The sequence below is a fragment of the Acipenser ruthenus genome, chromosome 11 (assembly GCF_902713425.1).
Source record: "Acipenser ruthenus chromosome 11, fAciRut3.2 maternal haplotype, whole genome shotgun sequence".
Taxonomy (NCBI): Eukaryota; Metazoa; Chordata; class Actinopteri; order Acipenseriformes; family Acipenseridae; genus Acipenser; species Acipenser ruthenus.
The window spans coordinates 3,535,328-3,560,580 of record NC_081199.1 but is presented as its reverse complement, the minus strand read 5'-3'; the positions used below and the strand labels follow the sequence as shown (position 1 = coordinate 3,560,580).

The window sequence follows — 25,253 nt, the reverse complement described above, 5'->3', positions numbered from 1 at the left end:
GTGCTTTTTACCTGTATTCAATGTGACAGTCGCACTCCACACTTAAAATGACATTGTAGCGTGCAGCCCTCTAGTGCTATGGAGAAAGCAACTGGAAACCTCTTCCATGCTCTCCTGGAATGCGCTGCTGGAATGCATTACTGGGAAGCTGGCTGGGGGGAAGCAGAGGTCACAGCCATGCTGCACCTGGTTAACACAACGCAGGGCTGCATGCAGGGCTGTTGGGTTGCTACCAGGGAAGGGGTTCAGCGAGACTAGTGCTCATCAAGTACAGGGATGGAACTAAGACTCCTATTGCAGAGCATTTCACCCATTCCACGTTTTATGGATTATGTGATTAGCCACAGTGTATAGGTAACAACCTCAGGCTGATTAAACTCCTGATAAAACCAGGAATGGATCAAACTGCTATGCAATGGGAGTCTTATTTCCAACCCTGAAGTAATGGCTGCCATTGACTTACATGTATGACTCTGTGTGGCTGCATTTTTTTTTTATAAAGTTGTATTAGAAATGTATTCAGAAACATGATCTTGTTCAGATAACTGTTCTGCTGTACAGAAGTGTTTCTCTCCTTTGTTTTAATTTGATGGTATACCAGGTTTCTTTTACTCCTGGGAGATTTGTTTATTCTAATAGGCTTCTTTGGATCGAATTAAAAGAGAATGTATTAGAATTTTGAAAGAACATTCAAACATGTAAACCCATGTTCTTCCCAGCACTAATATTTAACACTGTCTGGAAAATGCAGAGTGGCTGCAGTACACAGCTGACAAGAGGACATTGTTGACATATCAAGCACTACAGAATTATAGGTTTCAAATGATATTCACCCTCAGCGTCACTTTACAGGCAGTACAGAAAGCATAGGATGATACTCTGACATCTACCATGCAAGGAAGCACATATTGTACTCTATTTCGTGACTCTTCTACCTCCCAGCATGCATTAGTAAGAAAGCACTGCATAGTCGAATCTATGAAAAAGAAGACTTTATTTATAATATATTTGTACTTGTACACAAGTAAAATAAAATGCATATCTATATATACTGCAATCTTAGTGAACAAAGAGACAGCATTCTTTAGCAAATGCTACCTGTAACCACGGTGTGACAAAAAAAAAAAAAAAAAAATAATAATAATAATAATAATAATAATAATAATAATAATAATAATAATAATAATAATAATAATAATAATATAAAGAAAATAAAGGAGAATCCACTTTTTTATTTCATTTCTATTTATAAACATAAGAACCAAAACAGCATTACTTTTTTTTTTTTTTTTTGCAAATAAAAAAAATCTGCCACATCTTCAGGTTCAAGTAGTTATTAGAAAACGTCATAACATTCTCGGTTTTAGAAGCATCTATGAGAGTTCCTTTTATTTTTCTCTTCCCTGTTCATTTTGATATTCATCGTCTATTATGTGAAATGTTGATTGCTTTACAGCAAAAGCCTTGGGGGGGGGGGGGGGGTCTGCAGAGTGCGGTCCAGACACAGCACATAGAACAGAAACTATTTGGGCACCAATTAATATATACATTAGATTTGATGTATTCTATAAAGGCATCCATTTAATTGATTTTTTTGTTTTCATGGTTTAACACAGCTTCTTGTTCTTGGATCTACAGTTTGTGGAGGTCACTGCACTTTCTATGAAACTGTCATCAGCATCAAAGGATGAGTTCAGCCTGTCCTATCCTAACAGATGGCTAAGGAGAGCCACAGCATGGGCAACACCAGTAGGTTCAGTCCCAGGGCTTGGCATCCTTTTCCTTTAGGACACTGGGAATCCAACTTGGCCTTTTTGGAGCACTTCTTCTTTGAGGGGGCCGTGGAAGGCTCCAAGTTGTCTATGAACTCTGGCTTTAACTTGCCCAGGGAATGATCCGGAGTATTGGGAAAGGTCCCGACTGGGGCGTCATTCAGCCTCTGTTTTTTGTGAGTCACATTCTTGGTTGGATCTGTTTCCAGGAATTTGGTCTTGGCGATGTTCTCTTTCTCCTTAAGTGGATTGTTGGTTATTTGCCGGCTGTTGTAAGAGGAAGGGTCAGGAATGCCTTTGTTGTAGATGGAGGACTTATCGCTCTCAGACTCGCAGCACCCGGGAGACCCTTCCCTCTGTGGAGTGTCAGTGCTGGGCAGCTTCCCTGATCGGGTCTTGGTGCTGAAGATGCTAGTTCTGATCTGGTTGGAGGTATCTAGACATCCCTCCAAGTCACTGCTCCTTAGCTTTTTTAGGTCCTTTCCAGCCAGACTTGCAGGAACATGGCACTCCAGCTCAGAACTGGATCCCTTAAAGCGTTTGAACCATTCCCATAGCGACCTGGCTCTGCAGTCACAGATCCACTGGTTATCATTGAGACGGAGGTACTGCAGGGATACCAGCGGGTTCATGATCTCTCCTGACAGCACCGTCAGGTTGTTTTTGAACAGGTACAATGTGGTCAGCTTTCCCAGGTCATGGAAAGCCCTACGGTGCACAAAGGCCACCCGGTTCTCATGCAAAAGCAGCCGATCCAAGCTGATCAGGCCGCGTAAGGTGTTTTCAGACAAGGTCTGGATTTTGTTGCTGTGCAGGAAAAGGTAGGTCAGGTTAGCCAAGTCAAGGAATATGTCATCGTGCAGGGCTAGCAAATTGTTGTCCTGCAGGAAAAGGTATTGCAAAGAAAACAATCCTCGGAAAACCCCCACCGACAACTCAGACAGCCCGCACCTGTGCAGGTGCAATGTGTGCAGCCTGGACAGTCCTCGGAAGGCTGTGGGGCTGATGGTCCTCAGGTTGCCGTTGTCTCCAATGTCCAGCTCCTCAAGCCTCTCCAGTCCATAAAAGGCCCCCGCCTCAATGTGAGTGATGTTGTTGGAATAAAGCCAGAGCACTGTCAGGTTGTGGCAGGAGCTGAAGCTGGTTGACTTCACCACCGTCAGCTTGTTGCTCTGGAGGAAAATCCGCTGGCTTCGAATGGGGATATCCGTAGGGATGGAGACCAGTCCTTGCTGCTGACATGCCACTGAGGTCTTGGGTTCACTGTAACACACACAGACCCCTGGGCAGGACTTGACTTGGGTTATGGAATTTAGCCACAGCACCAAGAAAAGGAGTCTGCTCCCTAAAGAGTATGAGAGAGAGAGGAAGATCAGTAATATATATTGCATTTCGATAACAATCTCTTTGTGTTTCGTAGGATACACAGTAGAGTCTCACTGAGCTTTTAAATTTGAATCATGAATTACATTAGTTTTCTCACTACACTGTAAATGCATAGATTAACATAAAATAAAACAGCAAGCCAATCAAACAAGAGCAACTGTCTAACATTATACGCCATCGCAACCTTTCCAGCCCATCGGATTGCTCATCGGATTTGACTCCTCATTAGTGCTCAAGCAATCCCGGCAAAAAAATATATTTTTGCTTAAAAAACAGGCATAAGAGGGGCAGGAATGAGTCCAGGAGAAGAGTCAGTAACACAAGTGTGGAATCAAACAGAAAACTCAGGGCATCCCTTTCAGATTAGCATTGAAAACGTACAGTCTTTTGAGAAGTAAAGCCAGTTTTTTTCCTTTGGTAGGGCAGCAGTGGTGTAGTGGAGTATTATTAAGGTGTTTAGTGGTAGAGGGGTAGCACCTCAAGTGCACCTTCTCTGCTAATTCCACACTTGAGGAGCACAAGAGCTGGCGGCAGGAATGAATGTATTCTCAGTATCATTGAAAGAGAATACATTAAGCCTGGAGCGAGATATCAAATGACTGTCTGCAACGTATTCAAGGAATGGGGATGGCATGTGTTGAAAAAGTAAAAAAAAACAAGATTCGGTCTACTATCAGCTAATTTGATTACCAGAAACATAGGATTGGATTTTCACTAAGTGCAAACTCAAACTCCATATTGTAAAGAGCAGGGTATCTCAAATAATGAACTTTGATGTAATTACTTAAAAAATAAATAATAATAACTGCACTAAATAATAATAACCTATATTTTATGTTACTATGCAAAAGAGCCCGGCTGGTCTGCATTCATTATAGAGCTCTTTACCTCATCTCACTGACAGGGGTCAGGTCTGTAATGGCAGGGCATCACACAACACTGCTCACAACACGTGTAGAAATGCCAGGCAGCCTCTCTCACTCTGCTGCAAGAGCCACATAATCAATTCAAATTCAGAATACACCAGCATAACCTTGGACAGGTTATCCTCCACCTTGTTTACCGTAGAGGACACCCCAATGCCAATGCTGTACCAAAATATAAGACCAGATTTTCAGCAAAACAGATGAACTTTTTATTTTCTACAACAGCCATTTAATCGGGCAAAGCTGTACATTAAAAATTCTGAGCTGCTTTTAAATGTAGTTTGAGAAAGAGAACTGCTTTTGAAAGAAGTGTTAAGTGCTATTTAGCTTCAATGTTAAAGATAAGTAGATCAAAAAGTCTGCTGTACATTCATGTAAATACCAGAGAGAAGGTTGATGCAGGCAGTCTATTGATGGAGTACATAAAATAAAAAGGTTGGAAATACCAAACTCTGCATGTAAAAGGGTGACATGAACGTCCACCTGCCCAGCACCAGCCTTCCTTCAGCAATATGAATATGCTGTTCAATCCTAATGATTATTTCTTTACATGGTTCAATGCCATTTCATTTTCCCATATCCGTTTGCTTTCTCCCTGGTATCTGGTTTATTTGATGCAGACATTTCTAGACACACACGCAATTATCTGGATGATTCAACATGTTTTCCAACCATATCGTAATACAAAATGAAAGCATGCAAAATAGAACAATTCCAATTTACATGCTCCAGGGCAGAGTCAGTATTTACAGGATTTGCAACCCTGGTCAGATTTAAAATAAATATTGATGACCAATAGTGTCACATCTACTCTACATTTATTACATAGTTATTATACAGATAGTCATCACAGAGTAATTGTTTGGAATCTACATGGTACTTTCAGCATCGTTATGCTTTAACCATTAGTTAACAATCCGATGAGTACGTGGTTGTTGCTTATACATTTCTGACTTTGTGTTATTTAGAATGGCAATTCAAATGCACACTTTTTGAATAAGTAAGCAATACATCCCCTTCAGTCACTGCCTGCATAATTAGTTTCCTATCGATGTATCTATTTTATAATGCATATTTATATGCATTTGTCTGCCGGTGTTTTTTTTTTTTTTAATCCACTGTGGATCGGATCAGATGGGCAGAGATATGGATTTATCTTTCATGGGAGATGGCTGTTTAACTGAATCAGGGTCAGCAGTATTATTCCACCTCCATTTTGCCTGTCGATTCTTGTAAGATAGAGGCTCTGTTCAATTTGCCTCTGTCTGCAAGTAAAATGTACTCCACTGAATAAAAACAAAAGCCCTTAAACACTGAAATGTTTAGCATTCCTGTACTTTCTCATGCTGTTTTTTTTATGAAACTATTGATTGTATTGTAAGGATCCACAATGAGCCCTAACCATATCAATTCTACTACAGTTTCCAGCACCAAGTGTTTCTAAGGTCGTTGCTTAATGGTGCTGGGAGTTAAATCCCCCCACCCCCACCCCACCCTGCCTGATCACAGTGCTAATCAACACCCTCCTCCCCACCACACCCTGCCTGATCACAGTGCTAATCAATACCCCCCTCCCCACCACACCCTGCCTGATCACAGTGCTAATCAATACCCCCCCCACCCCACCCTGCTTGATCACAGTGCTAATCAATACCACCCCCCCACCCCACCCTGCCTGATCACAGTGCTAATCAATACCCTCCTCCCCACCACACCCTGCCTGATCACAGTGCTAATCAATACCCTCCTCCCCACCACACCCTGCCTGATCACAGTGCTAATCAATACCCCCCCCACCCCATCCTGCCTGATCACAGTGCTAATCAATACACCCCACCACACCCTGCCTAATCACAGTGCTAATCAATACCCCCCACCCCACCCCACCCTGCCTGATCACAGTGCTAATCAATACCCTCCTCCCCACCACACCCTGCCTGATCACAGTGCTAATCAATACCCCCCTCCCCACCACACCCTGCCTGATCACAGTGCTAATCAATACCCCCCCACCCCATCCTGCCTGATCACAGTGCTAATCAATACCCCCCTCCCCACCACACCCTGCCTGATCACAGTGCTAATCAATACCCCCCCCACCCCATCCTGCCTGATCACAGTGCTAATCAATACCCCCCACCCCACCACACCCTGCCTGATCACAGTGCTAATCAATACCCCCCTCCCCACCACACCCTGCCTGATCACAGTGCTAATCAATACCCCCCTCCCCACCACACCCTGCCTGATCACAGTGCTAATCAATACCCCCCTCCCCACCACACCTTGCCTGATCACAGTGCTAATCAATACCCCCCCACCCCACCATACACCCTGCCTGATCACAGTGCTAATCAATACCCCCCACCCCACCACACCCTGCCTGATCACAGTGCTAATCAATACCCCCCTCCCCACCACACCCTGCCTGATCACAGTGCTAATCATGAACCCAACCATCCCACCTTGCCTTATCACAGTGCTAACCAGTTTAACAGTTCTGTTTGAACTGGCCCTAGAGCTAGCAATATCAAAAGAGCTTCTGGAGGTCATTCACTATGGAGCTTATCTGTGGGTGAAATGCAAAATAAAGCTGGAATAAAATGATTGCTGGCTGCATTACAATCCTGCTTAAAGCCAGCATCTGTGATAGAAATGCATGCACACATCTTCCCCCATTAAGCTGTCAACTTAGATGTTAGACAGACTGGCTCGCATAAAAACGAACGTACAGCCGGTTGACAGAGGAGAATGGCTAACGTCTTGAATGCCGACTAGGACACAATTAGTAAATAAGCTAACGAGGGCTCAGCTTCCGCGCCTGCTTCAGATCTGACACTGTACTCCTCAGAACAGATGGCTCATAAATAATTGGGAAAGTGAGGGAGGGAGAAGAAGGGTGCAAATTAAAAAACTACAAGAGAAAAGTCTTCAGATCAGCTCTATTTTTATCACAGCGAGGACCATGCACTAATCCACATCAAGGAAGACACGAGAGATCACGTGTTGTTTTTGAATGGAAAACTTGTACAAGGACAATTGTAAATGGACAGTACTTTTGCTGCTTTACCACCAGTCTTACAATACGCATAAAACACTTAGCTCTGACATACTAATTACATTCTGCTGGTAGGAGAGCTTGTTTCTGATATGCATTACAGCTGTGGAACTTGCTACTGGGTGACATCAAGGATGCAAATTCAATAGACTTCTTTGGGGTTTATTGTTAATCATGCATTTGAATGAGATGCTGGGTTCCTTGACATGCACTGAAAGGTGCTACTATATATGCATGCACTGTTTTGAATTGTACGGTGTTATATCTATGAATATTTTAAGTTTGCTGTGTATTTGAAGCTCAAGCTCAAATGGACTAAAAAAGAGGAATAACCAATAGAAACGAATTTTATTTTTTTCTGTTTTTTTCTTTCTTTTTTTTTTTTTCAATTGGAATATCCTGATATTTCAAATGCAACACTATAGCTAAAAAGTCGATAATGCTTCCTGGTACCTAATCACCCGTGATCTAACTGCATTGAGGACATGTGACAATGAAAAAAAGCAAGTGATAATAATGGAAACATTAAAAAAGGAAAAATAATAAAATCAAATCTTTAAGGAAAAAAAAGCAAGTGTGACCCAGGATGCATTGGAAACCTTTTCAAATTCACAATGATTTGGAGAGGAGTGGAAACGATGAGCAGGAATAGTTTCTTAATGGCTCCACCTTCAAGTCATTTAATAAAGTGTCTAATGCACTGTTTACTGCCTTCGTTCCTAATCATTTCTAGTAGATTGTTCACAACCGGTAGCTGCTCTACATGTAAATGTCCAATTTGCACATTCGTTCCTTATTCTTGGACCTGTGGACACATGAAACAGATCTTAGGCTTTTTTGTTGTGTTTTAATACCATCTAATTATTTCAGCTAAATCAAATGTTCCTTTGATGGGTTTATATTTTACTTTTGCATGAGTCATTTCCACTGAAAAATAACCCGATTGTATTATTTTTTAATCTGTGTACAGTTTGAAAAGACTAAATGATTCCCCTAACGACCACCGACTCAGTGGCAACTTTGAAGCAGTGATGGCTGACAAGGGCAAGGGTTTCAATAGCAATCTTTTCTACCATACCGTAAGAAGTGAAACAGGTTAGGAAATGAACTACTAGCCTACATTACTTTTTATTGCACAGTGTAATACTTACTAAAGAGCACCTATGGAGAAGTATATTTATAATAGCATACCATGATGTGCTATGGTACAGTATTTGAAGCACAACCCTACCTTTTCTTTCTATACTGAAAGGATAAATTGCATATTTACTAAAAGAAGATAACTTCTTGAAAGAATGCATGTAGTCCCCAGCTGGCTGAGTGGCTGGTAAGAACTGGTTATTCTTTTTTTAAAAGCCTGCAATGCAGAGGGCTCACAACAGATGTGTCAGAAATTATCTTTTTTAATGTTCTCTCATATTCTGCAGTAAAAGACAGGGATGATAAACATGCATTAAACCCATTAGGATACATTTCAGCATTATTAGTGAGTTGAGGCAGTATGAGTATATTAATTAGATGACTTTCTGGTATAGATTTTAAAGGCAAGAAGACCTTTCCCAAAATGGGGACAGTATACAGTAGGAATATGAGCATAGGAACCGATAGAGGCTACATGCAGATGTACTGTATGTGCTCCCATGACTATAATATACTGCTGAACTGTAACACAAAGGGGTTCATTTGTAAACAAAAAGGGACCCAATCTTATAGTGAGGAAGTGGGACAGCATTTTTGTTTCTAGATCTACTCAACCAATTTTGATTGAGTAGGTCTAGTAGCTTTCATATGTGCTTAAAGTTCTCGTCTGCTTGTGGATTTTGTCCCTTTTGTTGGTGTTGGTAGCTGCATGCTGACTTGCATAGCCATGTTTTAACATAACAATACGTGGGCTGACCAATATGATAAGCAGTTTTGCATTGAGGAAACTAGATTATAGTTCATACACACCATTTAATATTACATCATTTAGACTCAAAGGACAGTTTAAGTCAAATTCCTAACGTTGGTAAGCAGGATAGAATGCATGAACTCTGTCTGACAAAATGCTAAACTATTTTCATCCAGTCTGAGATTACAAAAGAAAGAATAATCTATTGAATACCGCCAGGCATCGTAATCCAACAAACAGGGCAGCAGTTTAAGCCTGTACCACATATAACTCATGCACGCTGTGATAGGTTGTATAACTGATGTATTGAAATGATATGTGCTTATAATAAACTTTTTCCAGTAATGCAGAGCAGCTGTCCACAGCTCAATAGATTGATGCAGCCTGAGATCACAATACCCTAGAATCCAACAAACTGAAACTAATACATTTATTACAAAGCAATTTATTACAAATCACTGGCAATTCCGGCTACATTTACTGGAGTCAAAAAACAGACCCCCCCCCCCCCCGGAAAACACAGTCAGATGAGAAGCCCCCTAAAATATAAGCACAGTGCTCCCTTTTTATTTTATCTGATTTACACATCAAACAAACGTGAAATATTGAACATAGTGAATTAGTCAGGGGTCCTGATACAGGAAAACATAGGACAACATGGTCTAGTAGTTTATGTAGTTTAAGCTTTATTAATAGATAATCTATGACATTTTTTTTAAAGTGATAATAAAGTATTTGAATGTCACATCTTGTGGGGTGTGGCGGTGGTTTTGTGACGCTGCAGGACAGATCTCTGGGAACCTCTGTATTCAAAGAGCTCTGCTCTAGCTGAGTGAAAAGGCACTCAATTATTTTATATTTATTTCTGGAAAAGCATTACATTCTAGCCTTGCCTAGGGGCACAGAACTCCCTAGCACGAGACCCATTGGAGAAAGTCGATTTGCAGCAGAGGGATGAGATAACACTGGGCCAATGAACTCTGATACCTCCACTCAGTGTTAAAGTTACCCTTCAGCCTCACTGGTGTGCTGATAAGCAGACTCTTTACATCAGCCGGTCACTGATCTAATGCCTTTTCATTTAAAGGGCATGTCCATGCTTCCCTATCTCTTGCGCTGAAACGGTTCACTATCATCAGTGTCTTTCAACCGATCCATGTGGAATTTGCATTTATTTGCTGTTGCAGAAGAGCTGTAATCAAACAGATAGCAGGCAGAATGCAGGAAACGTAAATGTATTGTATGTATGACAAGTATAAAAAGCAGTTATAGGGTAGCACTGAATCCCCATTGAATCATGACAAGGAGAATCGAATTCAGAAGGAATGCGCGCTCTCAAATGCCGGTGTACCCATATACCCTACACACCTGCCAGCTCTATTTAACAGGAGAGCATCACAAGCAGGGCTTGAGGAGTTCAAGCTGGAAACCAGGTACGAGGGGAATAAATCGTGAATACAAAGGTTCCTAAATACTCCGATTTTATTCCGGTGTAAAGTTTGTAAAACAAATTCTGAAAGGACAAAACGACCGTAATATCGTATAATCATGCAAAAAGGCACATGAGCTTATATGCCAGATAAACCAAGGTTTTAATGTGCACAGTTATACAGTACTGGTAATATTCTATATAGAACTAGGATTGAAACAATTGACGTGGACATAGGAGTCCTTAAATTAAAGGTTGGCTTCCTACCCAAAAAGCCATTAGTGCTGTGCTAAAGTCTTGACCAGGCCAGAATTGTGTTAACCAATCAGATTGCACTGGTATTTCTTTCCAGTAATTTCCTATTCAAGGGAGTTCCCAGAATATCAAATGGTGTTCCTTGGGGGTCATAAGCATGCGGTAGTGGAGTAAAAAGAAAAACTACAGTAATGTTTAAACTCGCAATAAATTAGATCAAATCTATAAAGCATTTACATTTGCTGTCTGCATATCATAATGCAAGGTTATGATATGCAGACAGCAAATGTAAATCCCAAAAGTGTGGTGAATGCGCAGTTCAAGATGTACACAGTAAACTTTCATGAGGGCAACATTACAAAGTGCATTGACAGCGTACCACCCCAATGCTGCTCCACAAAGCCTCTGTATTACATCTCCTATAGGGCTCACATTCTGGCACCAGTAGACATGTTTATTTGATGTATTTATTTATTTATTTTACTCACGTGACCCACCCACACTCACCCACAAAACACTAAAAACGGGGGAGGGGAACTTGAAAATGTAGCCCCTGTAGGCAATTTTCAAAATGATTTGCAGCCCTGATACTGCCAACTCCAAGAAGAAACATACATGCACAGTGTTAATGTTAATTTGGCACCACCTAATCACAGACACATGTCTAAGGGTTTTTGACCAGTTTATTTACTATACATACCCAAAGGGAGCAGGACCCAGACCTAATGGATATCAATCATTGAGCCAAACAGGCTTGCTTAAAAATCCTAAAATCTTCAAATCCATTCCTTTATTAATTGTGATTAATGATGATGCCAAAATCCCTGCTAAGAGTCCCATTCAGATGTTGACATCGTTTTTAAAAATAGCCTCATCTGTGCCTTCCCAGTGTGAAATCTAAGAAGCGTTATTAGCACAATGAAACTCAGTTAGGAAATGGAGACTGCATTAAGAAGAGGAACCTCAGGAAACATGGAGCTAATATGAAATTTAGCCTTTTTTTTCTCTTCATTCTCTAAAGGTGGGGGGTAGGTTGCTTTTATGATTAGCCATGTAACAGCAATTAAAAAGTGTGTGGTACAGCAACGGCTTACCACTGTGTAGTTGGTTTATACAATGATGGTACCATTCATATGCTAGAGAATGAAAATACCATGCTTTCTAACTATTCATGTAAAATCAGTGTCTCAGCGGTTAGGGTTAGGGTTAGGGTTAGGGTTAGGGTTAGGGTTAGTCAAACTTGTGCAACACTGATATGCTTCCCCACAAACAACTTTAAGGGTCCTTTCATAAGTAAAACGTGGCTGGAATAGTAATTTGTATAATGATATAAATAGAAAAAACAGCAAACAGAACACACATAATAGGACATTAAACTGGTAAGAAATGAAATATAGGAACATGGCAATGATATCACTTTAAATTTTGTTCACGGTAACAGTGTGTTGTCATGAGGCAAACAACAACAACAGCCTTGGCAGGTCTGGATCTGCTACCCAGAATCACAAGGATAGCAGGCAAACTAAAAATAGCTCAACACAACCCAGATTAAGCAGGCTGGGAGGATCACAGCATATTAACTCTACAGCTCAGTTTCTCTTTGTTTTCAGCTGTAACATCAGCATCAGTGTTTTTATACCAAGGCTTAGAAAATGTGATGCTAATTCTCTAACACTTTATGTTTTTTTTTATTAGGGAAAGTAAGGCCTGAACCAGAGTGTAGACGATGTCAGTCGATGTCAGACGAGTTATCTGTTTCCACAGACAGCAGCCTCTTGGCAGAAACGAAACATGGATCTAATCCCAGCAGTGATAACCTGATCCCAAGCAGGCTGACCAAAAATATGAATCCAATAAGATGTAATGCAATACACAAGAGGACGCATGCTATTAGCAAAGAGGAAGAGGGTTTTTCACCCTCGCTGTTAAAACTGAAGAACTGTGTTACAAGCTTTACAAGCTTTGGTTCAGTGGTGTAATAAAGACATTACTGAATCAACAGGGAATACAAAATGATCTCCTAATATTAATATTTAACCTTTTTTTAATGTAGACAAATCCCACTTCTCGCAGGTTTGCATAAGTCACACCTCTCATCTCCATTTCATTATTTGCTGTGGTATATAACATGACACACTCTTGCCCCCTAGTGTTCAGACTGATCCCCTGGGTACCACCAGCATGCATTGAAGGACTGCACCTCTGCCAGCAATCAAGATATGTCCCCACAAGCACACGGACACAGGGAAGCTGATATTAGATCCCATATTCACAAGATTCCTTGGAAGGATTCCATGGTTTTTTTTTCTTTCTATGGTAATTATTTGAGCTCAGATGTACAACAGCTCAGAGGAAAAGGGATTTTAGAACTACCTGGAAAAGGGAAGATCTTACAGATCTGGATTTTTTTTCTGTATTTATATATTTGTTTGTTTATTTGCAAGCTCCCTTTGTACAGACTCTCTGCACACGTATCCCATGAGACTTTGGAGCATCAATCTTAGGCAAATGGTTTCACTTAAAATGATGTGGTTTATGAGTAAAAATGTAGTGAGTTTAAAGATTATTAGTTATACATGATGCCTTTGGTTTTTGGATAACATTTTAGTTTAGGGATGTGTTATAAGTGGTTATATAATCATGTTATAAAATAGCTTTGCTATGTTACAGAAAAAAAATCTTAAGTATATTGTAATTCAGTGTTATTATTTCTCATCACAATCTATTACTGTTAATAACATATTTAATAACATGTTCACCGGTGGTATTTTGTTAGAAGGGCACCTGGCTTAAAGGAATGAAAACCAATGCTTTACAATGCCTTCTTTACCTTCTATTAACTTTATTATGTAATCACTGGTCTCCCTTTTATTGTGCGAAGAATATTTGGGGGGGGGGGGGTGTTGTTTAATTTTTTTGAATGCAACTTTATTGATGAACTGCTGCATCCTGGTAACTTAACTGTTGAGGGCATGGTCTGATTGCAACAAGACCACAAGAAGCTACAGCAGCTTTTCATCTCTAGGGTTGTCTTTGAAATATCTTTAAGGTAAGAAAGTGGATCTCAAAACCTTGCTTTGCACTCCATCAGGGCAGCTACAAACGTGCAGCTGACTGCTGGATAATTCAGGCTTCACTGTAACATGTAATACACTGCAATATAGTAACACTATAGCAAGAATTCATCAAATTCAGCATTGTGGGCGCCAATCATCAAAAACACAAAAACAGAAACAAATACTCAGAGCTCCTGTAGTTACAGAGCCTTTCACAATTGCTAGCTAGATCGATCCCCCATTCCCTAGCAGTGTATTGCACTGTCAAGATGTCAGGCGTGTTTTCAAAAACATGGCAAGCAGAAGCTCCAATTACAGTCACATCTGACTTCAGAGGTTATTGTCTTGCGTTATCCGGTTGTGCATGTGTATGTAAGCTGTGCTGGAGGAGCCTGCAGGCACTGAGAGGAAAGGCATAGGGGATGTCTGTGGCTAATTGAGAAGAGAATCAGCATAGCTCTGCTGTCTCAGGTGAATTGAGACTTAGTATTCCGAGGTCTCCCTAATTGAGATGCGGTCACCTTAAGTGTTCACTCGGCAACAAGAGCGTGATTTATAAACAGGTATTGCCCTGTTTTTCAACGCGTCTCCTATAGTATCCTTGCAGCTCATCAACACGGATTATCTTCCTTCAGATTCATCATTTCCAAAACAGTATCCGACCTTTAAATAGCAAATATGTGTTCTAGACACGCCCCAGGTTCAGCGCGGTGCTGCAGGACTCTCATGTAGTATATCTTTTTTTATTTTTCTGCTCATTACTACACCTTAAAGTTCCTTCAGGTTCTGAAGGCTACTGACAGATGCTGTTGAAACTTGAAAGCCCAAGCTTAGCGCATGATTCATTTTACCCATATGTTCGTTATTTATTTCTATAACTCAATTTTACCATTTGAGATTAAGACTTTAGCAGAGTGGTATTATCCAGAGTATGGCAATAAACAGATACAACTGTCAAGAAAGCCAATGTTTTGTAGGTCCATTTAGTCGTGTGCTGCAGTACAAGATGTCAAATTCATGCAACAGACTCATTCATTTATGCTCGTGCGTGCTTTAATATATACTTTGATATATTTTTTTTCAGAATCTCCACACGATGAATAAATTGTGATGAGTTCTTTCAGACTGCATTACGAAAGCTCTCGTTACTGAGTGTATTTTTATTCTTTCATATCAATTTGATATCTCTTCAACAAACGCAAACGCACAGTTCCACGGCTCAGATTACAGTAAAGGTCAGACACGCACATAACACTCCTTATTGGGTTTTTAAGACCTTCTCATTGACTTCCATGGAGTGTTGATTTGCAGGACTTGGGTTATAGCATGCAGGTATCTGTGGGATTCTTTTATGGAATCACTGTGTTTCTCGTAGCTTGTTCAGTCATACAGCATATTACTTTATGCTATTCCTGTGCTATTCTAAACTACAGGGAGATATCAATGACTATAATAAAGAAAGATGGGGCTAAAATAAATACTCGTGCATTGAAACATGTTCAAATACATCCCAACGTACACATTCACACACAGATTTACAGCAGCAGACGTCCATGGCTATTGTGCATATGTATGATTACTCCACCCAGTCAGCAGGGTTCAAGCCCATTGACCTGATGGCACATTGTTATACATTTGGATATAGATCAAATCATACAGTGGGATAAGGGAGGCCCATCTGCTCTTCACAGAGAAAGTGGGCTGGGTGTAACTGTAAAGTTTGACAGGATGCAGAGATCTTGGCATTGCAAATAAAAAAGGATTAAAGCAGTAATTTCAACTGAGTTGCATAAAGGAAAGCCAGGGATAACCGGTTGCAGGACATCCTCTTTTAAACGGTATAGTAATAAGTAACGCTGGATTATATCTTTGCGTTGTAACAGATTTGATCACTTTTTTTTTTGTTTTGCTCTTTGAGACACTGCAATCTGCAGCAATAGGTAAGCAAGAATGTTGTGGCTGCACAACCTTTGGGATGCTTTTCACACTGCACTTAGCAATCCTGGAACACGACTGGTTCTTTCAAATGTATGGCTATCTATAGTTTATTTGGTGAGGGTATGGACACTGATCACACAGCCAATGTCTGTCAAGCATAAACAAGGTGCTGTGCTAGTGGACCCGGGGGAAGCTTAATACCAGGAGATAGTGGGGGAGACTGTTTTTTTTTTAGAGAAGTTTGGAAATATATATATTTTTCCCATGATGAGGTTTCCCTTTGAATAATCAAATGTGCTTGCGCTTATGTTGAGGAGATGCACTTATAAGCGAGGTAAGCGCATGAGTTTGCACGCAGGACTATATTAGAAATTCACCTACAGGATGTTAATATGGTATTATATCAGCGTTACTAACACAACTTACTATGCAATCGAGCATTTGTTGTTAAATTGTTTGAACCAACTGCTAAATCACAATGGAGTCAGTTTATTGCTCACCTTACTGCATTTACCATTATCAGTTTCCTTTACTCATAAACTGATGTTTTTCATTGCTGTTTAAATAATAATAATAATAATAATAATAATAATAATAATAATAATAATAATAATAATAATAAATTATCTTTTATTAATAACTTGAAATTGCCTAAATAAAACCAAACATTCACTGAGTAATGGTTATACTGTATATCCTCCATAATTGTAAATAATATTGTTTAAAAATAAATGTGGTTATTGAAATAAAACAAAGCTCGAGTGTATTGAAACGATGTCGCAGGAAATTACGGTATGCTAAGAGGGACGAGATAGAGGAGTGCGATTAGCAAACCCGTTCATCGCAGAAATGAACTGCGATTAATTGACAGCCCTAGCTATTATGCATAGTTACAATGTACTTAATGTGGACATCTTTTTGCATGATATATGTAACTACCCAAGTGAATCAGAAAAGGGTTTGGGTTATTAGCATGAAATAAAGATTTACACATTAAGTACATTGTAACTATGCATAAAAAACATTGTAATTATGTGTAAAGTACACCTGTATTTACTAAGTAACTACTATGTAAATACACAGTAATTAGAAACACTTAATGTAGCGTTACCAAATTTGATTGCACTGTACCTGTAATTGTCTGGTTTTTGCCTACATCTGCTAAGACTAATGTGTCTTTCCTATAACAATACAAACCTGGCATCAATGTTCTCATGAAGATACAGTACAATACAACACAGATGTTTGATGAAGGTGGCAACACCGATTCCCTCTTCAGGGAGAAACATCCTGCTTTTGAAAGAGTACAGACCATGTGTGACAGTCTCTGAAAGGGTCTGCCGGCCCCTCCACTCCACACACCTTCTTAAACTTGAAACAAAACCAAGCCTTTTAAGTGCTGACATAACATGTTTGGGTTTTTTTTGTCTTTTTACAAGTAAAAGCAAAAGGCGCTTCACATTCAATGCTTCACTCTTCTGTGTGACTGAGTTTGAATGGTGTCTTAGTATTCTTTTCTTTTGGTCCTTTTGACCTTCCGTTCTAAAAGGGAAATGCGTGTAACAGCATGTGAGATTAATTGTGGCTGACACATCAGAGATGCAATCCATATCATACGTATATATGACACTTGAGCAACAAAACAGAAACTGCACTTAGCAGGATCATTTTGTAAGAGAAACTGTACACACTGACTGTTAGTGTATGTGGACAGACTATCTATCGCAGCTGAAATATTGATACCTAATTTGCAGTGTGAAATAAATCCATTAAGTTTTGTTCCAGTTACAGCAAATCCTAGTCCTACAGTATTTATGCAGATTTAAACACAAATGTTTCCCTGCCTATTCAATGCACATGGAAACCCTGCACAACACAGTAGTAGTCTCTGGAGGACTATATAGCTGACAGCAGGGTTTTTCCTTATACACAGCAACCTAGTTTAAAGGCAAAATTACTTAGAAAAATGCAACGGCTGCAACATATCAGACTTTAAAACGAGACTAGCACAGCAGGTCAGAAAAATATATATAAATAGTGCAATACAAAACTAAAAGCAGCATCTGTCTGAATTATAAACCTGAAAGGCTGACATGAATGGGGCTGGATAGGTATTTTTTGTTATGATGGTGAACTGACTCCATTAGAGACTATTGGTTACATCTTGGCGCCATGCAGTGGATGGTAAGGAGATCAAGTTCTGTTTATTTTCTTTCAATATACTGTATTTCGATGATAAATGTGCTTCTCCTGAAAGACGATCACTGCAGATTAGTCCCGTGTCATGCCACACAGGCCAGCAACAGAAAAGCTACACATACAGTACAACCCTACCCAGCCACTACAGATGGTGACCACCAAGAGATAAGAATTAAAGCACATGTTTCCGGGTTTCTTACTAGATACACAGCTAGTTGAAAAAAAAAACAACAACAATTACCGGGAGATTAGTTTCAGAGTATCACTGGCAGTAATTTACTTTAAATTGATTTATTTTTTCCTTCTGCTCTTTGACCTACAGCTTCCTGCGCCAGCATGGCATGTTGTGCCAAGAACACTCAATGAATCCTTCAGCTATTATGTGAAGAATGCAGTGGACTTTTCTTTTTTGAGGACCTGGGTTTTAAGATAAAGTGAGTCATGGACAGCTTCTAATCTGAGTCTGACCGTGCTGTGAATGGAAGCATTTCTGACGTTTGTCTATCGAAACTGCACTGTAGAGCCAATTAAATTGAATTGCACTATGCGTTAATTCATTAACAAAAAAAGCCATGTAGTAACACTATGGTTTGTAACAGGGAAGTAGGTTGTCCATATTCTGTTTCTATATTATTCATAATATTCATATTAATAATGCTTGATTTGCAATTCCTAATATATTGTGCACATCATTTAATGCTAGTACTTTCAGGCTCTGTTAAGGATGCTTTTAAAGTTCTTGTATTTTTCCAGTCTGCTGACTCTCTCTATATCACAGCAGGCCTCATATGTTCAAGTGTGCATAGAAAGTGTTAGGAGGGTTTTTGCTATTGCAAAGCAAAAGAAGATTGAATAGGACATGGGTGCAGATCAATTGCGCTCTGCAAGAAGGGACCAATAATTATCACTGTAAGAAACAAAGAGTACAGTAGTTATAGCAAGCCAATTGAAAAAGATCCATATTCAATTCAATTCAACATACTCATTCAAAATACGAATGCTTGAGAACACACGCAGGTAGAATAAATGGAGATGCTGACCTACAGGACACAAGAGGCCAATGCTCAGGACTCAAAGATTAGTTGTAGTCGTAGTATATTGTATGCAGATCCCTGATTGTTAATTAAGTGTTACTATTCTGAAATGCAGACACGGTTTATCTAAGACATGTTTATTATTTTATAATTCCCTTTGTAACTGCATGTTGTGTTTTAACTATCATGTTCTGGTGAAATGCTTAATTCACAAATCACTTTCATTGGGATTGCAATGTTTCCTCACAAAGCCTGTTAGCTAGTCTTCTTGGCACATATCATACATAACCTGGAATAATTCAATCGGATCAACACATTTCTGAGGATCCGGTAGGGACACAGAAAAATAAAGTCAATGCAGAGCTTCAGTCGACTGTAAATAGGTTAAATAAGCTTTGCACTTTACTCTTAGAGGACCCATAATTCCTCCTGGCTTTGTATAAGGTGATTGTGTTTTAGTTGCTGCCTATATCTATTTGATGTTCCACTTGTTTCTGATATGGATCGATGGGAAAGGACTAAACAAACTGCAGCACAACTGGTGATCCACTGACAGAGTCACAACCATCTATTAAGCCACCAGTGCTGATCGAACATAAAAAACAAACCGAGCCAGCCGGTTATTAAACACTAGTTTGATACAGACAGACATACTGGGAAAGGGATAGTGGGCATCATTTTGATGTCAGTGGGCATATAATATTATCATACAATGACAGAGAGTACTGTTTACATCCTTTACAACCCTTTGTTTCCCATCTGGAATAGGGCACATCTATGTGTAGTAGAAACTTGTTTGGTTCTTCCGGTTAGGTAATACACATTTTCAGATCCTACCATTCATTATGTCCATAATAATTGGTGTCTAAGGATAATGCACCATGACTGATGGATAAAGTCACCGACCAACCCAAGGAGCAGATGCTAAGCATGGTTGGGTACCTTCAACACCCCTCATGACTATAAACTGTACCACCTTCAACACCCCTCATGACTATAAACTGTACCACCTTCAACACCCCCCATGACTATAAACTGTACCACCTTACCACCTTCAATACCCCCATGACTATAAACTGTACCACCTTCAACACCCCTCATGACTATAAACTGTACCACCTTCAACACCCCCCATGACTATAAACTGTACCACCTTACCACCTTCAATACCCCCATGACTATAAACTGTACCACCTTCAACACCCCCCATGACTATAAACTGTACCACCTTCAACACCCCCCATGACTATAAACTGTACCACCTTCAACACCCCCCATGACTATAAACTGTACCACCTTACCACCTTCAACACCCCCATGACTATAAACCTCAACATGCCCTCTTATCAGCTCCCACACTTAGCAGCAGAAAGAGAATAAAAGTGAAAGTTTATTAGAGTCATATGGCATTAACTGTACTTCCTTAATGAATTACAGGAACACTAATGATTATGCTTAAACCCCCCCCCCACGTTTCACAAGACAGCCCTCGAATTACAACAAGCCAAGGTCATATAAGGTGAAAAGAGCTTTATTTGTGATGCGAACACAGACTTCAGTCATTATTAAACACTATATCCTCTCAACATATCCCAAACCATTACATACTCTAATTTCCTGAATTATGGCGTGACTGGAGGATTTTCACTTTTTCCAGAGTTGCCCGCTGAAGTGCAGCACTTAACGCTCTCGATAGACACAGAGGCTCTGCTTGCCAATGACTGTAAGATGAAAATCAATCGAGGCTCCCATTGACTTTTAGTTTGCTGTAGTTTGAAAATGACCCCAGAGTCCCCTTCCTTAAAAAAGAAAAACAATAGCTTATCAACTCTCCTGAAGCTTTAGTCAACTAGTTAATTAAAGGCCCTGTTTTTTATCCCACCTGATTAACAATTTATAACCCATTCAGTCTGCTTCTCCACCACATCATAATCAGTAAAACGAAGATAACCCCGCTCTCTCCCAACCCACTGTCCATCGGCAGCAGATTAAATGATTAAAATTTCATGTAGGACATACAGAGGTGCTGACAGGGGCTGTACTGCACAACCATTCAAGAACACAGTAGACATTTAGTCCTTTGACAATTAGCCTTAATCCAATTGAGTGTGTGCAGCTAACGGACATCTAAATGAGTGAGAGATGGGCCGGCTCAACAATTAGTTAAAAGATTTATGCGTGCTGCGTTTGGAAGGGGGTCTAAATCCTGATAATCCATTTTATCAGCCCAGCAAACCATTATCAAGCCACCACAACTTCAGCATAATCCCTGTCTATAATCGTTTGTTTGTTTCTTTCTTTCTTTTTTAAATGCTATATTGCACCACCACCTATTAAATTAGGCCCCCGAGAATGCATGCTCCAATCTATCTTTTCCTCTTGTCATTTTTATTACAGCACAAAAACCATTGCGTTTTCTTCCCATGCAATAAAGCACTTTTCCAAATCCTCCTTATTCATCCACTTAGCGTCCGCAGCCTCCCTCAGGAGCTCATTCTTATTTATAAAATCCCAGGACTTCCTGAACTGATCAGTCAGATACAATCTGAAAAGCTCTGGACTATCGCAGACACAGAGAAATGTATACATATACTGTATATATACATTTTTTTTTTATACAGCATTGCCGTTTCTCCAAAGGTGTGTACAAGCAGAAAATTAGATCCATCACATCTGAACAGCTTCAATTAGAGCTTCAGAATATGCAACCCCTTATCAGCAAGATTCTTATCCTTTAGGGACTGGTGTGTGAGCATCAGAGGTTTGTTTAGCTATAAATATTTTGATGTATTTTAGGCAGCCTGATTTTGATAGAAATGCCTTTATTTCATTTAACAGAAACTGGACTGATACTTGCACATTGCAAGCAAGTTATAGCATTTGAATTGGTACACACAGTTCTAGCAATGTACATCTTTTCTAGAACCAGTTCAAATGCTGTCATCACATGTGCAGTACAATGCTATAAAACCAATTGGAATATAGGGTGGTCCCTTATTTTTTTTTAGCTCTAAATCCACAGACACTTAATTGGAGCTGCAACAGATCAGCATCCATTTGTGATTTGTAAAAGCTATATCACTAAATCATGTAATAATAAGAGTATGTAACTACTTGCACAGTACCAGTGTAATAACAACATAATGACACATGAGGTTGAGCAGTTACAATTCAATGCCATGCATGCATTACAAAATAACAAATGTTGCCAGTTGCTAGCGTCTGTACACACGGGGTATTCATTTGCAATGTAGCTGCCATGTAACCACACATGCAATGACAGTGTTATTGCAGTGCAGTTTGAGACCTTGAATGTCAGCATTGACACACACTGATTAATACAGTGTACGGATGACTCTGTAAACTTCATTTAAACATGTCATCTCCAACCCCTTGAAAACCCTTCCCTTATTATGTATGCTTGCTCATACTCGTATGCTCCTCCTTTCCAGTCTGGCTGGTTGATGGTGGTGACTGGTACCAGTATTGTGTGCCCAAAATATGTCTTTGGTGCAGCATCTAGTCATGGCTCTACAGCACACACGCAACAGACTCCCTGGCGTTTTCAAGACAGATGTTTTGGAATATATTGAGTGAATGGCAGATTCTGGTACAATGCAACTACTGTGTTGACAGGTTAAGTGCATACAGTAATGCAAATCAATGCATCTCAGCCCTAGCATGATTTAAGAGCCAGACCAGGTCTTGTTTTTTGTTTTTCTTTTTTTAACAATATATTTTGGTTTTAATAACCCCTGTTATTATTATTATTATTATTATTATTATTATTATTATTATTATTATTATTATTATTATTATTATCTCACATAAAGGATACATGTTCCTCATTATTGCATCCTATATAACACATGCATGCAGATTCATCTTTACAGGTCTAATATTGTGCATGCAGATTTTGGTATGTGGTGTTATATAAAAAGTGAGTCTCAGCAGCACAATGGACACAGTAGAGAAAGCAGTAGCCTACTTATTTCACACTGGCATTGCAACAAGCACAGCAGGCCTGCAGTGTCTCCTGTCCCTGAGCCTGACAAGAGAACAGGCTATACTGTAAGAAGATTGTGGATTGCCATCACTATTATTTCAAAAAGTCTCTGGTGTGACAGTACTGCACTGCCCCGTTCTACTGCAGATTGCACCATAACGGTTCTATTCAGAAGCCTTTAGTTTCATATTGAAACACTTAGGTTCTAGAACACACACGGAACTTTTTTGAGAGTATGGTTTAAAACTCGTATAGTTTCCATTGGTATTGCTGTTGAGACTGGAGCCCCAAACATCAGGTAGGGCGTGCCTCCCACAAAAGGGCTCAAAATCGCAGTTTGACAGGTAAGAACAGCTTCCTCCTCTGTAGTTTTCATGAAAGGGGTATCTAAAAGCTGCATGCTGAGTAAAGGTTATGCTTGTGTGAACACACTGCATTGAGCAGAATTGATATCAAGAATGCCTCCTTCAATATTAATTTCCTAGCAGAAGTACAGTGAAAGTGTGCAAGTCATGCACGTACCCAATGCGTATTGTATTGCGCTACTCTACTGCGTGATACAGTATTATCGCTTTGCATTGGAAACTTGTTTCAGCTGAGGTATAGTTCTAAGATTGCTGTCCTGCTTTTAAAAACGTGGATATACATCTACATCTATATAGATATTGATATATATATATAGATATAGTTTTTTATTTTTATTTTTTACAGCACAGCATTAAAATAGATAATTAGCAAGGCATCCACAATCTCCCTTTGCGGTAACTACAGGTATCCAAGTCAGATTTCTGGACATAATGCTGCAAAGGGATGTGATGTACAATAGATGTACATATGGACATGATTAAATCACTAAAGTGTGATAAATAAACAACACTAAATGACACAGTAACGCACCAACGCTTCATCTGAGTGAAAATCAAACCCACGGATATGCAGACCTTTTTTTTAGCCTTTGTGCATTAAATTAAATGATCGACACTGCCTCGTTATTACCTATGCATGCAGGTATTAAAAAACAGAATCAAACACAAATACTACATATAAACTGTACTTGTATGTAGAAGCAGTATAATGTGATTCATCAGAACCCTTATTCTCCGTGTTAAAGAGATGCAAAACCGTGAACTTCTGCTCAGATTACAAGCAAAAGCGGACGCCTGATTTGGACTGTAAAGATAAAGGACGTCTCTTCGTCTTCTGCAATATATTGTCACTTGGGATGCTACTGTGCCCTTTAGAAGATTAAATGCAATAATTCTGGAGACAGCTCCCTAGCTACACAACTCAGTTTAAATATACATTTGTTATGATTAGATTGAGTTAATCTATGTGCCGAAGAAGTAACAATTATTATAAAACTTAGGTTTAGATCAGCAAACCTCGTCTTAATTTTATATATTCCCCTCGTCGTCATACAAAGATCATATATAGTACATGCATTTTAAACGAAAGTTTTTTTTTTATTATTGTTATTATTTTAAGAAATCTTGAACTAAATGTTACCTACCGTCAACAACCGCGATCTTCATGTTTTTAATGCAACGCAATCCCACCGAAGACAGGCACCCTGTTAACGCGAGCAGGAGACTTGATTGGTGCCGCGTAAACAAAGCAGGAATTCAAAGATAAATACAACAAACAATAATCACAAATCCAAGAAAATCACTGGCAATCGGTCCATGAAAACTTTAGCCAGAGGTTTTATTAAAGATCCGGATTGGAGAACCAAGTCTCCCCATTAAAGCGCGCTCAGTCATTTGGGGAGGCAGGCACTGCAAAAGGCTGCAGGAAACATCCAGAGTATCCCTTTTTGAAAATGAATAGAGCCCTCACCAAAAAAACAAAAAAAAACAATCCTGGGAGTAACGAAACCTCGAACGAGTGGCAACAACAGGGTAGCAATCCACTGAGTTAAACAAGCCCGATCCAATCGCCTCGGTGTGTCTCTGAAGTAGAGATATCCCACAGCATGTGTATCCTGCGCTTGTTGCGGGACATTGACGATGGTGTTACTCAGAATAAGCCTTTGCTCAGGATTACATGGGAGGAGAAGGCGGGGGCTCGTGAGTGGGAAAGCAGAGATGAATGTTTTATGGGGCTGGATCAGGGATTGAGAGCTGATTAATGTTTTATGGGATCATGTGGTTTGACGTGAGGGGAATCAGACTGGATCAGATTTGCACACACACACAAAAAAAACTGAAATCGTGAGTGAGAGAGGAGAAGAAACTAGACAGAACTAAATAAGCGAGGAGGCGCCACGCGTTAAAGAGCAGCAGTGTCACAGGTTCTCAGGTGAA

General features: G+C 39.7%; 1 protein-coding gene across 1 annotated transcript; it reads right to left on the bottom strand.

Moving 5' to 3' along the window:
* Positions 1–1,124: 1,124 nt before the first annotated feature.
* On the bottom strand, positions 1,125–25,030 carry LOC117426537 (reticulon-4 receptor-like). Its single transcript, XM_034044204.3, has 2 exons — positions 24,461–25,030; positions 1,125–3,117 (listed from the first exon to the last, which is right to left on the bottom strand). Exons 1-2 carry the CDS (start codon positions 24,480–24,482, stop codon positions 1,709–1,711), a joined length of 1,431 nt encoding a protein of 476 aa, XP_033900095.1. The 5' UTR covers positions 24,483–25,030; the 3' UTR covers positions 1,125–1,708.
* Between the last annotated feature and the right edge of the window lie 223 nt (positions 25,031–25,253).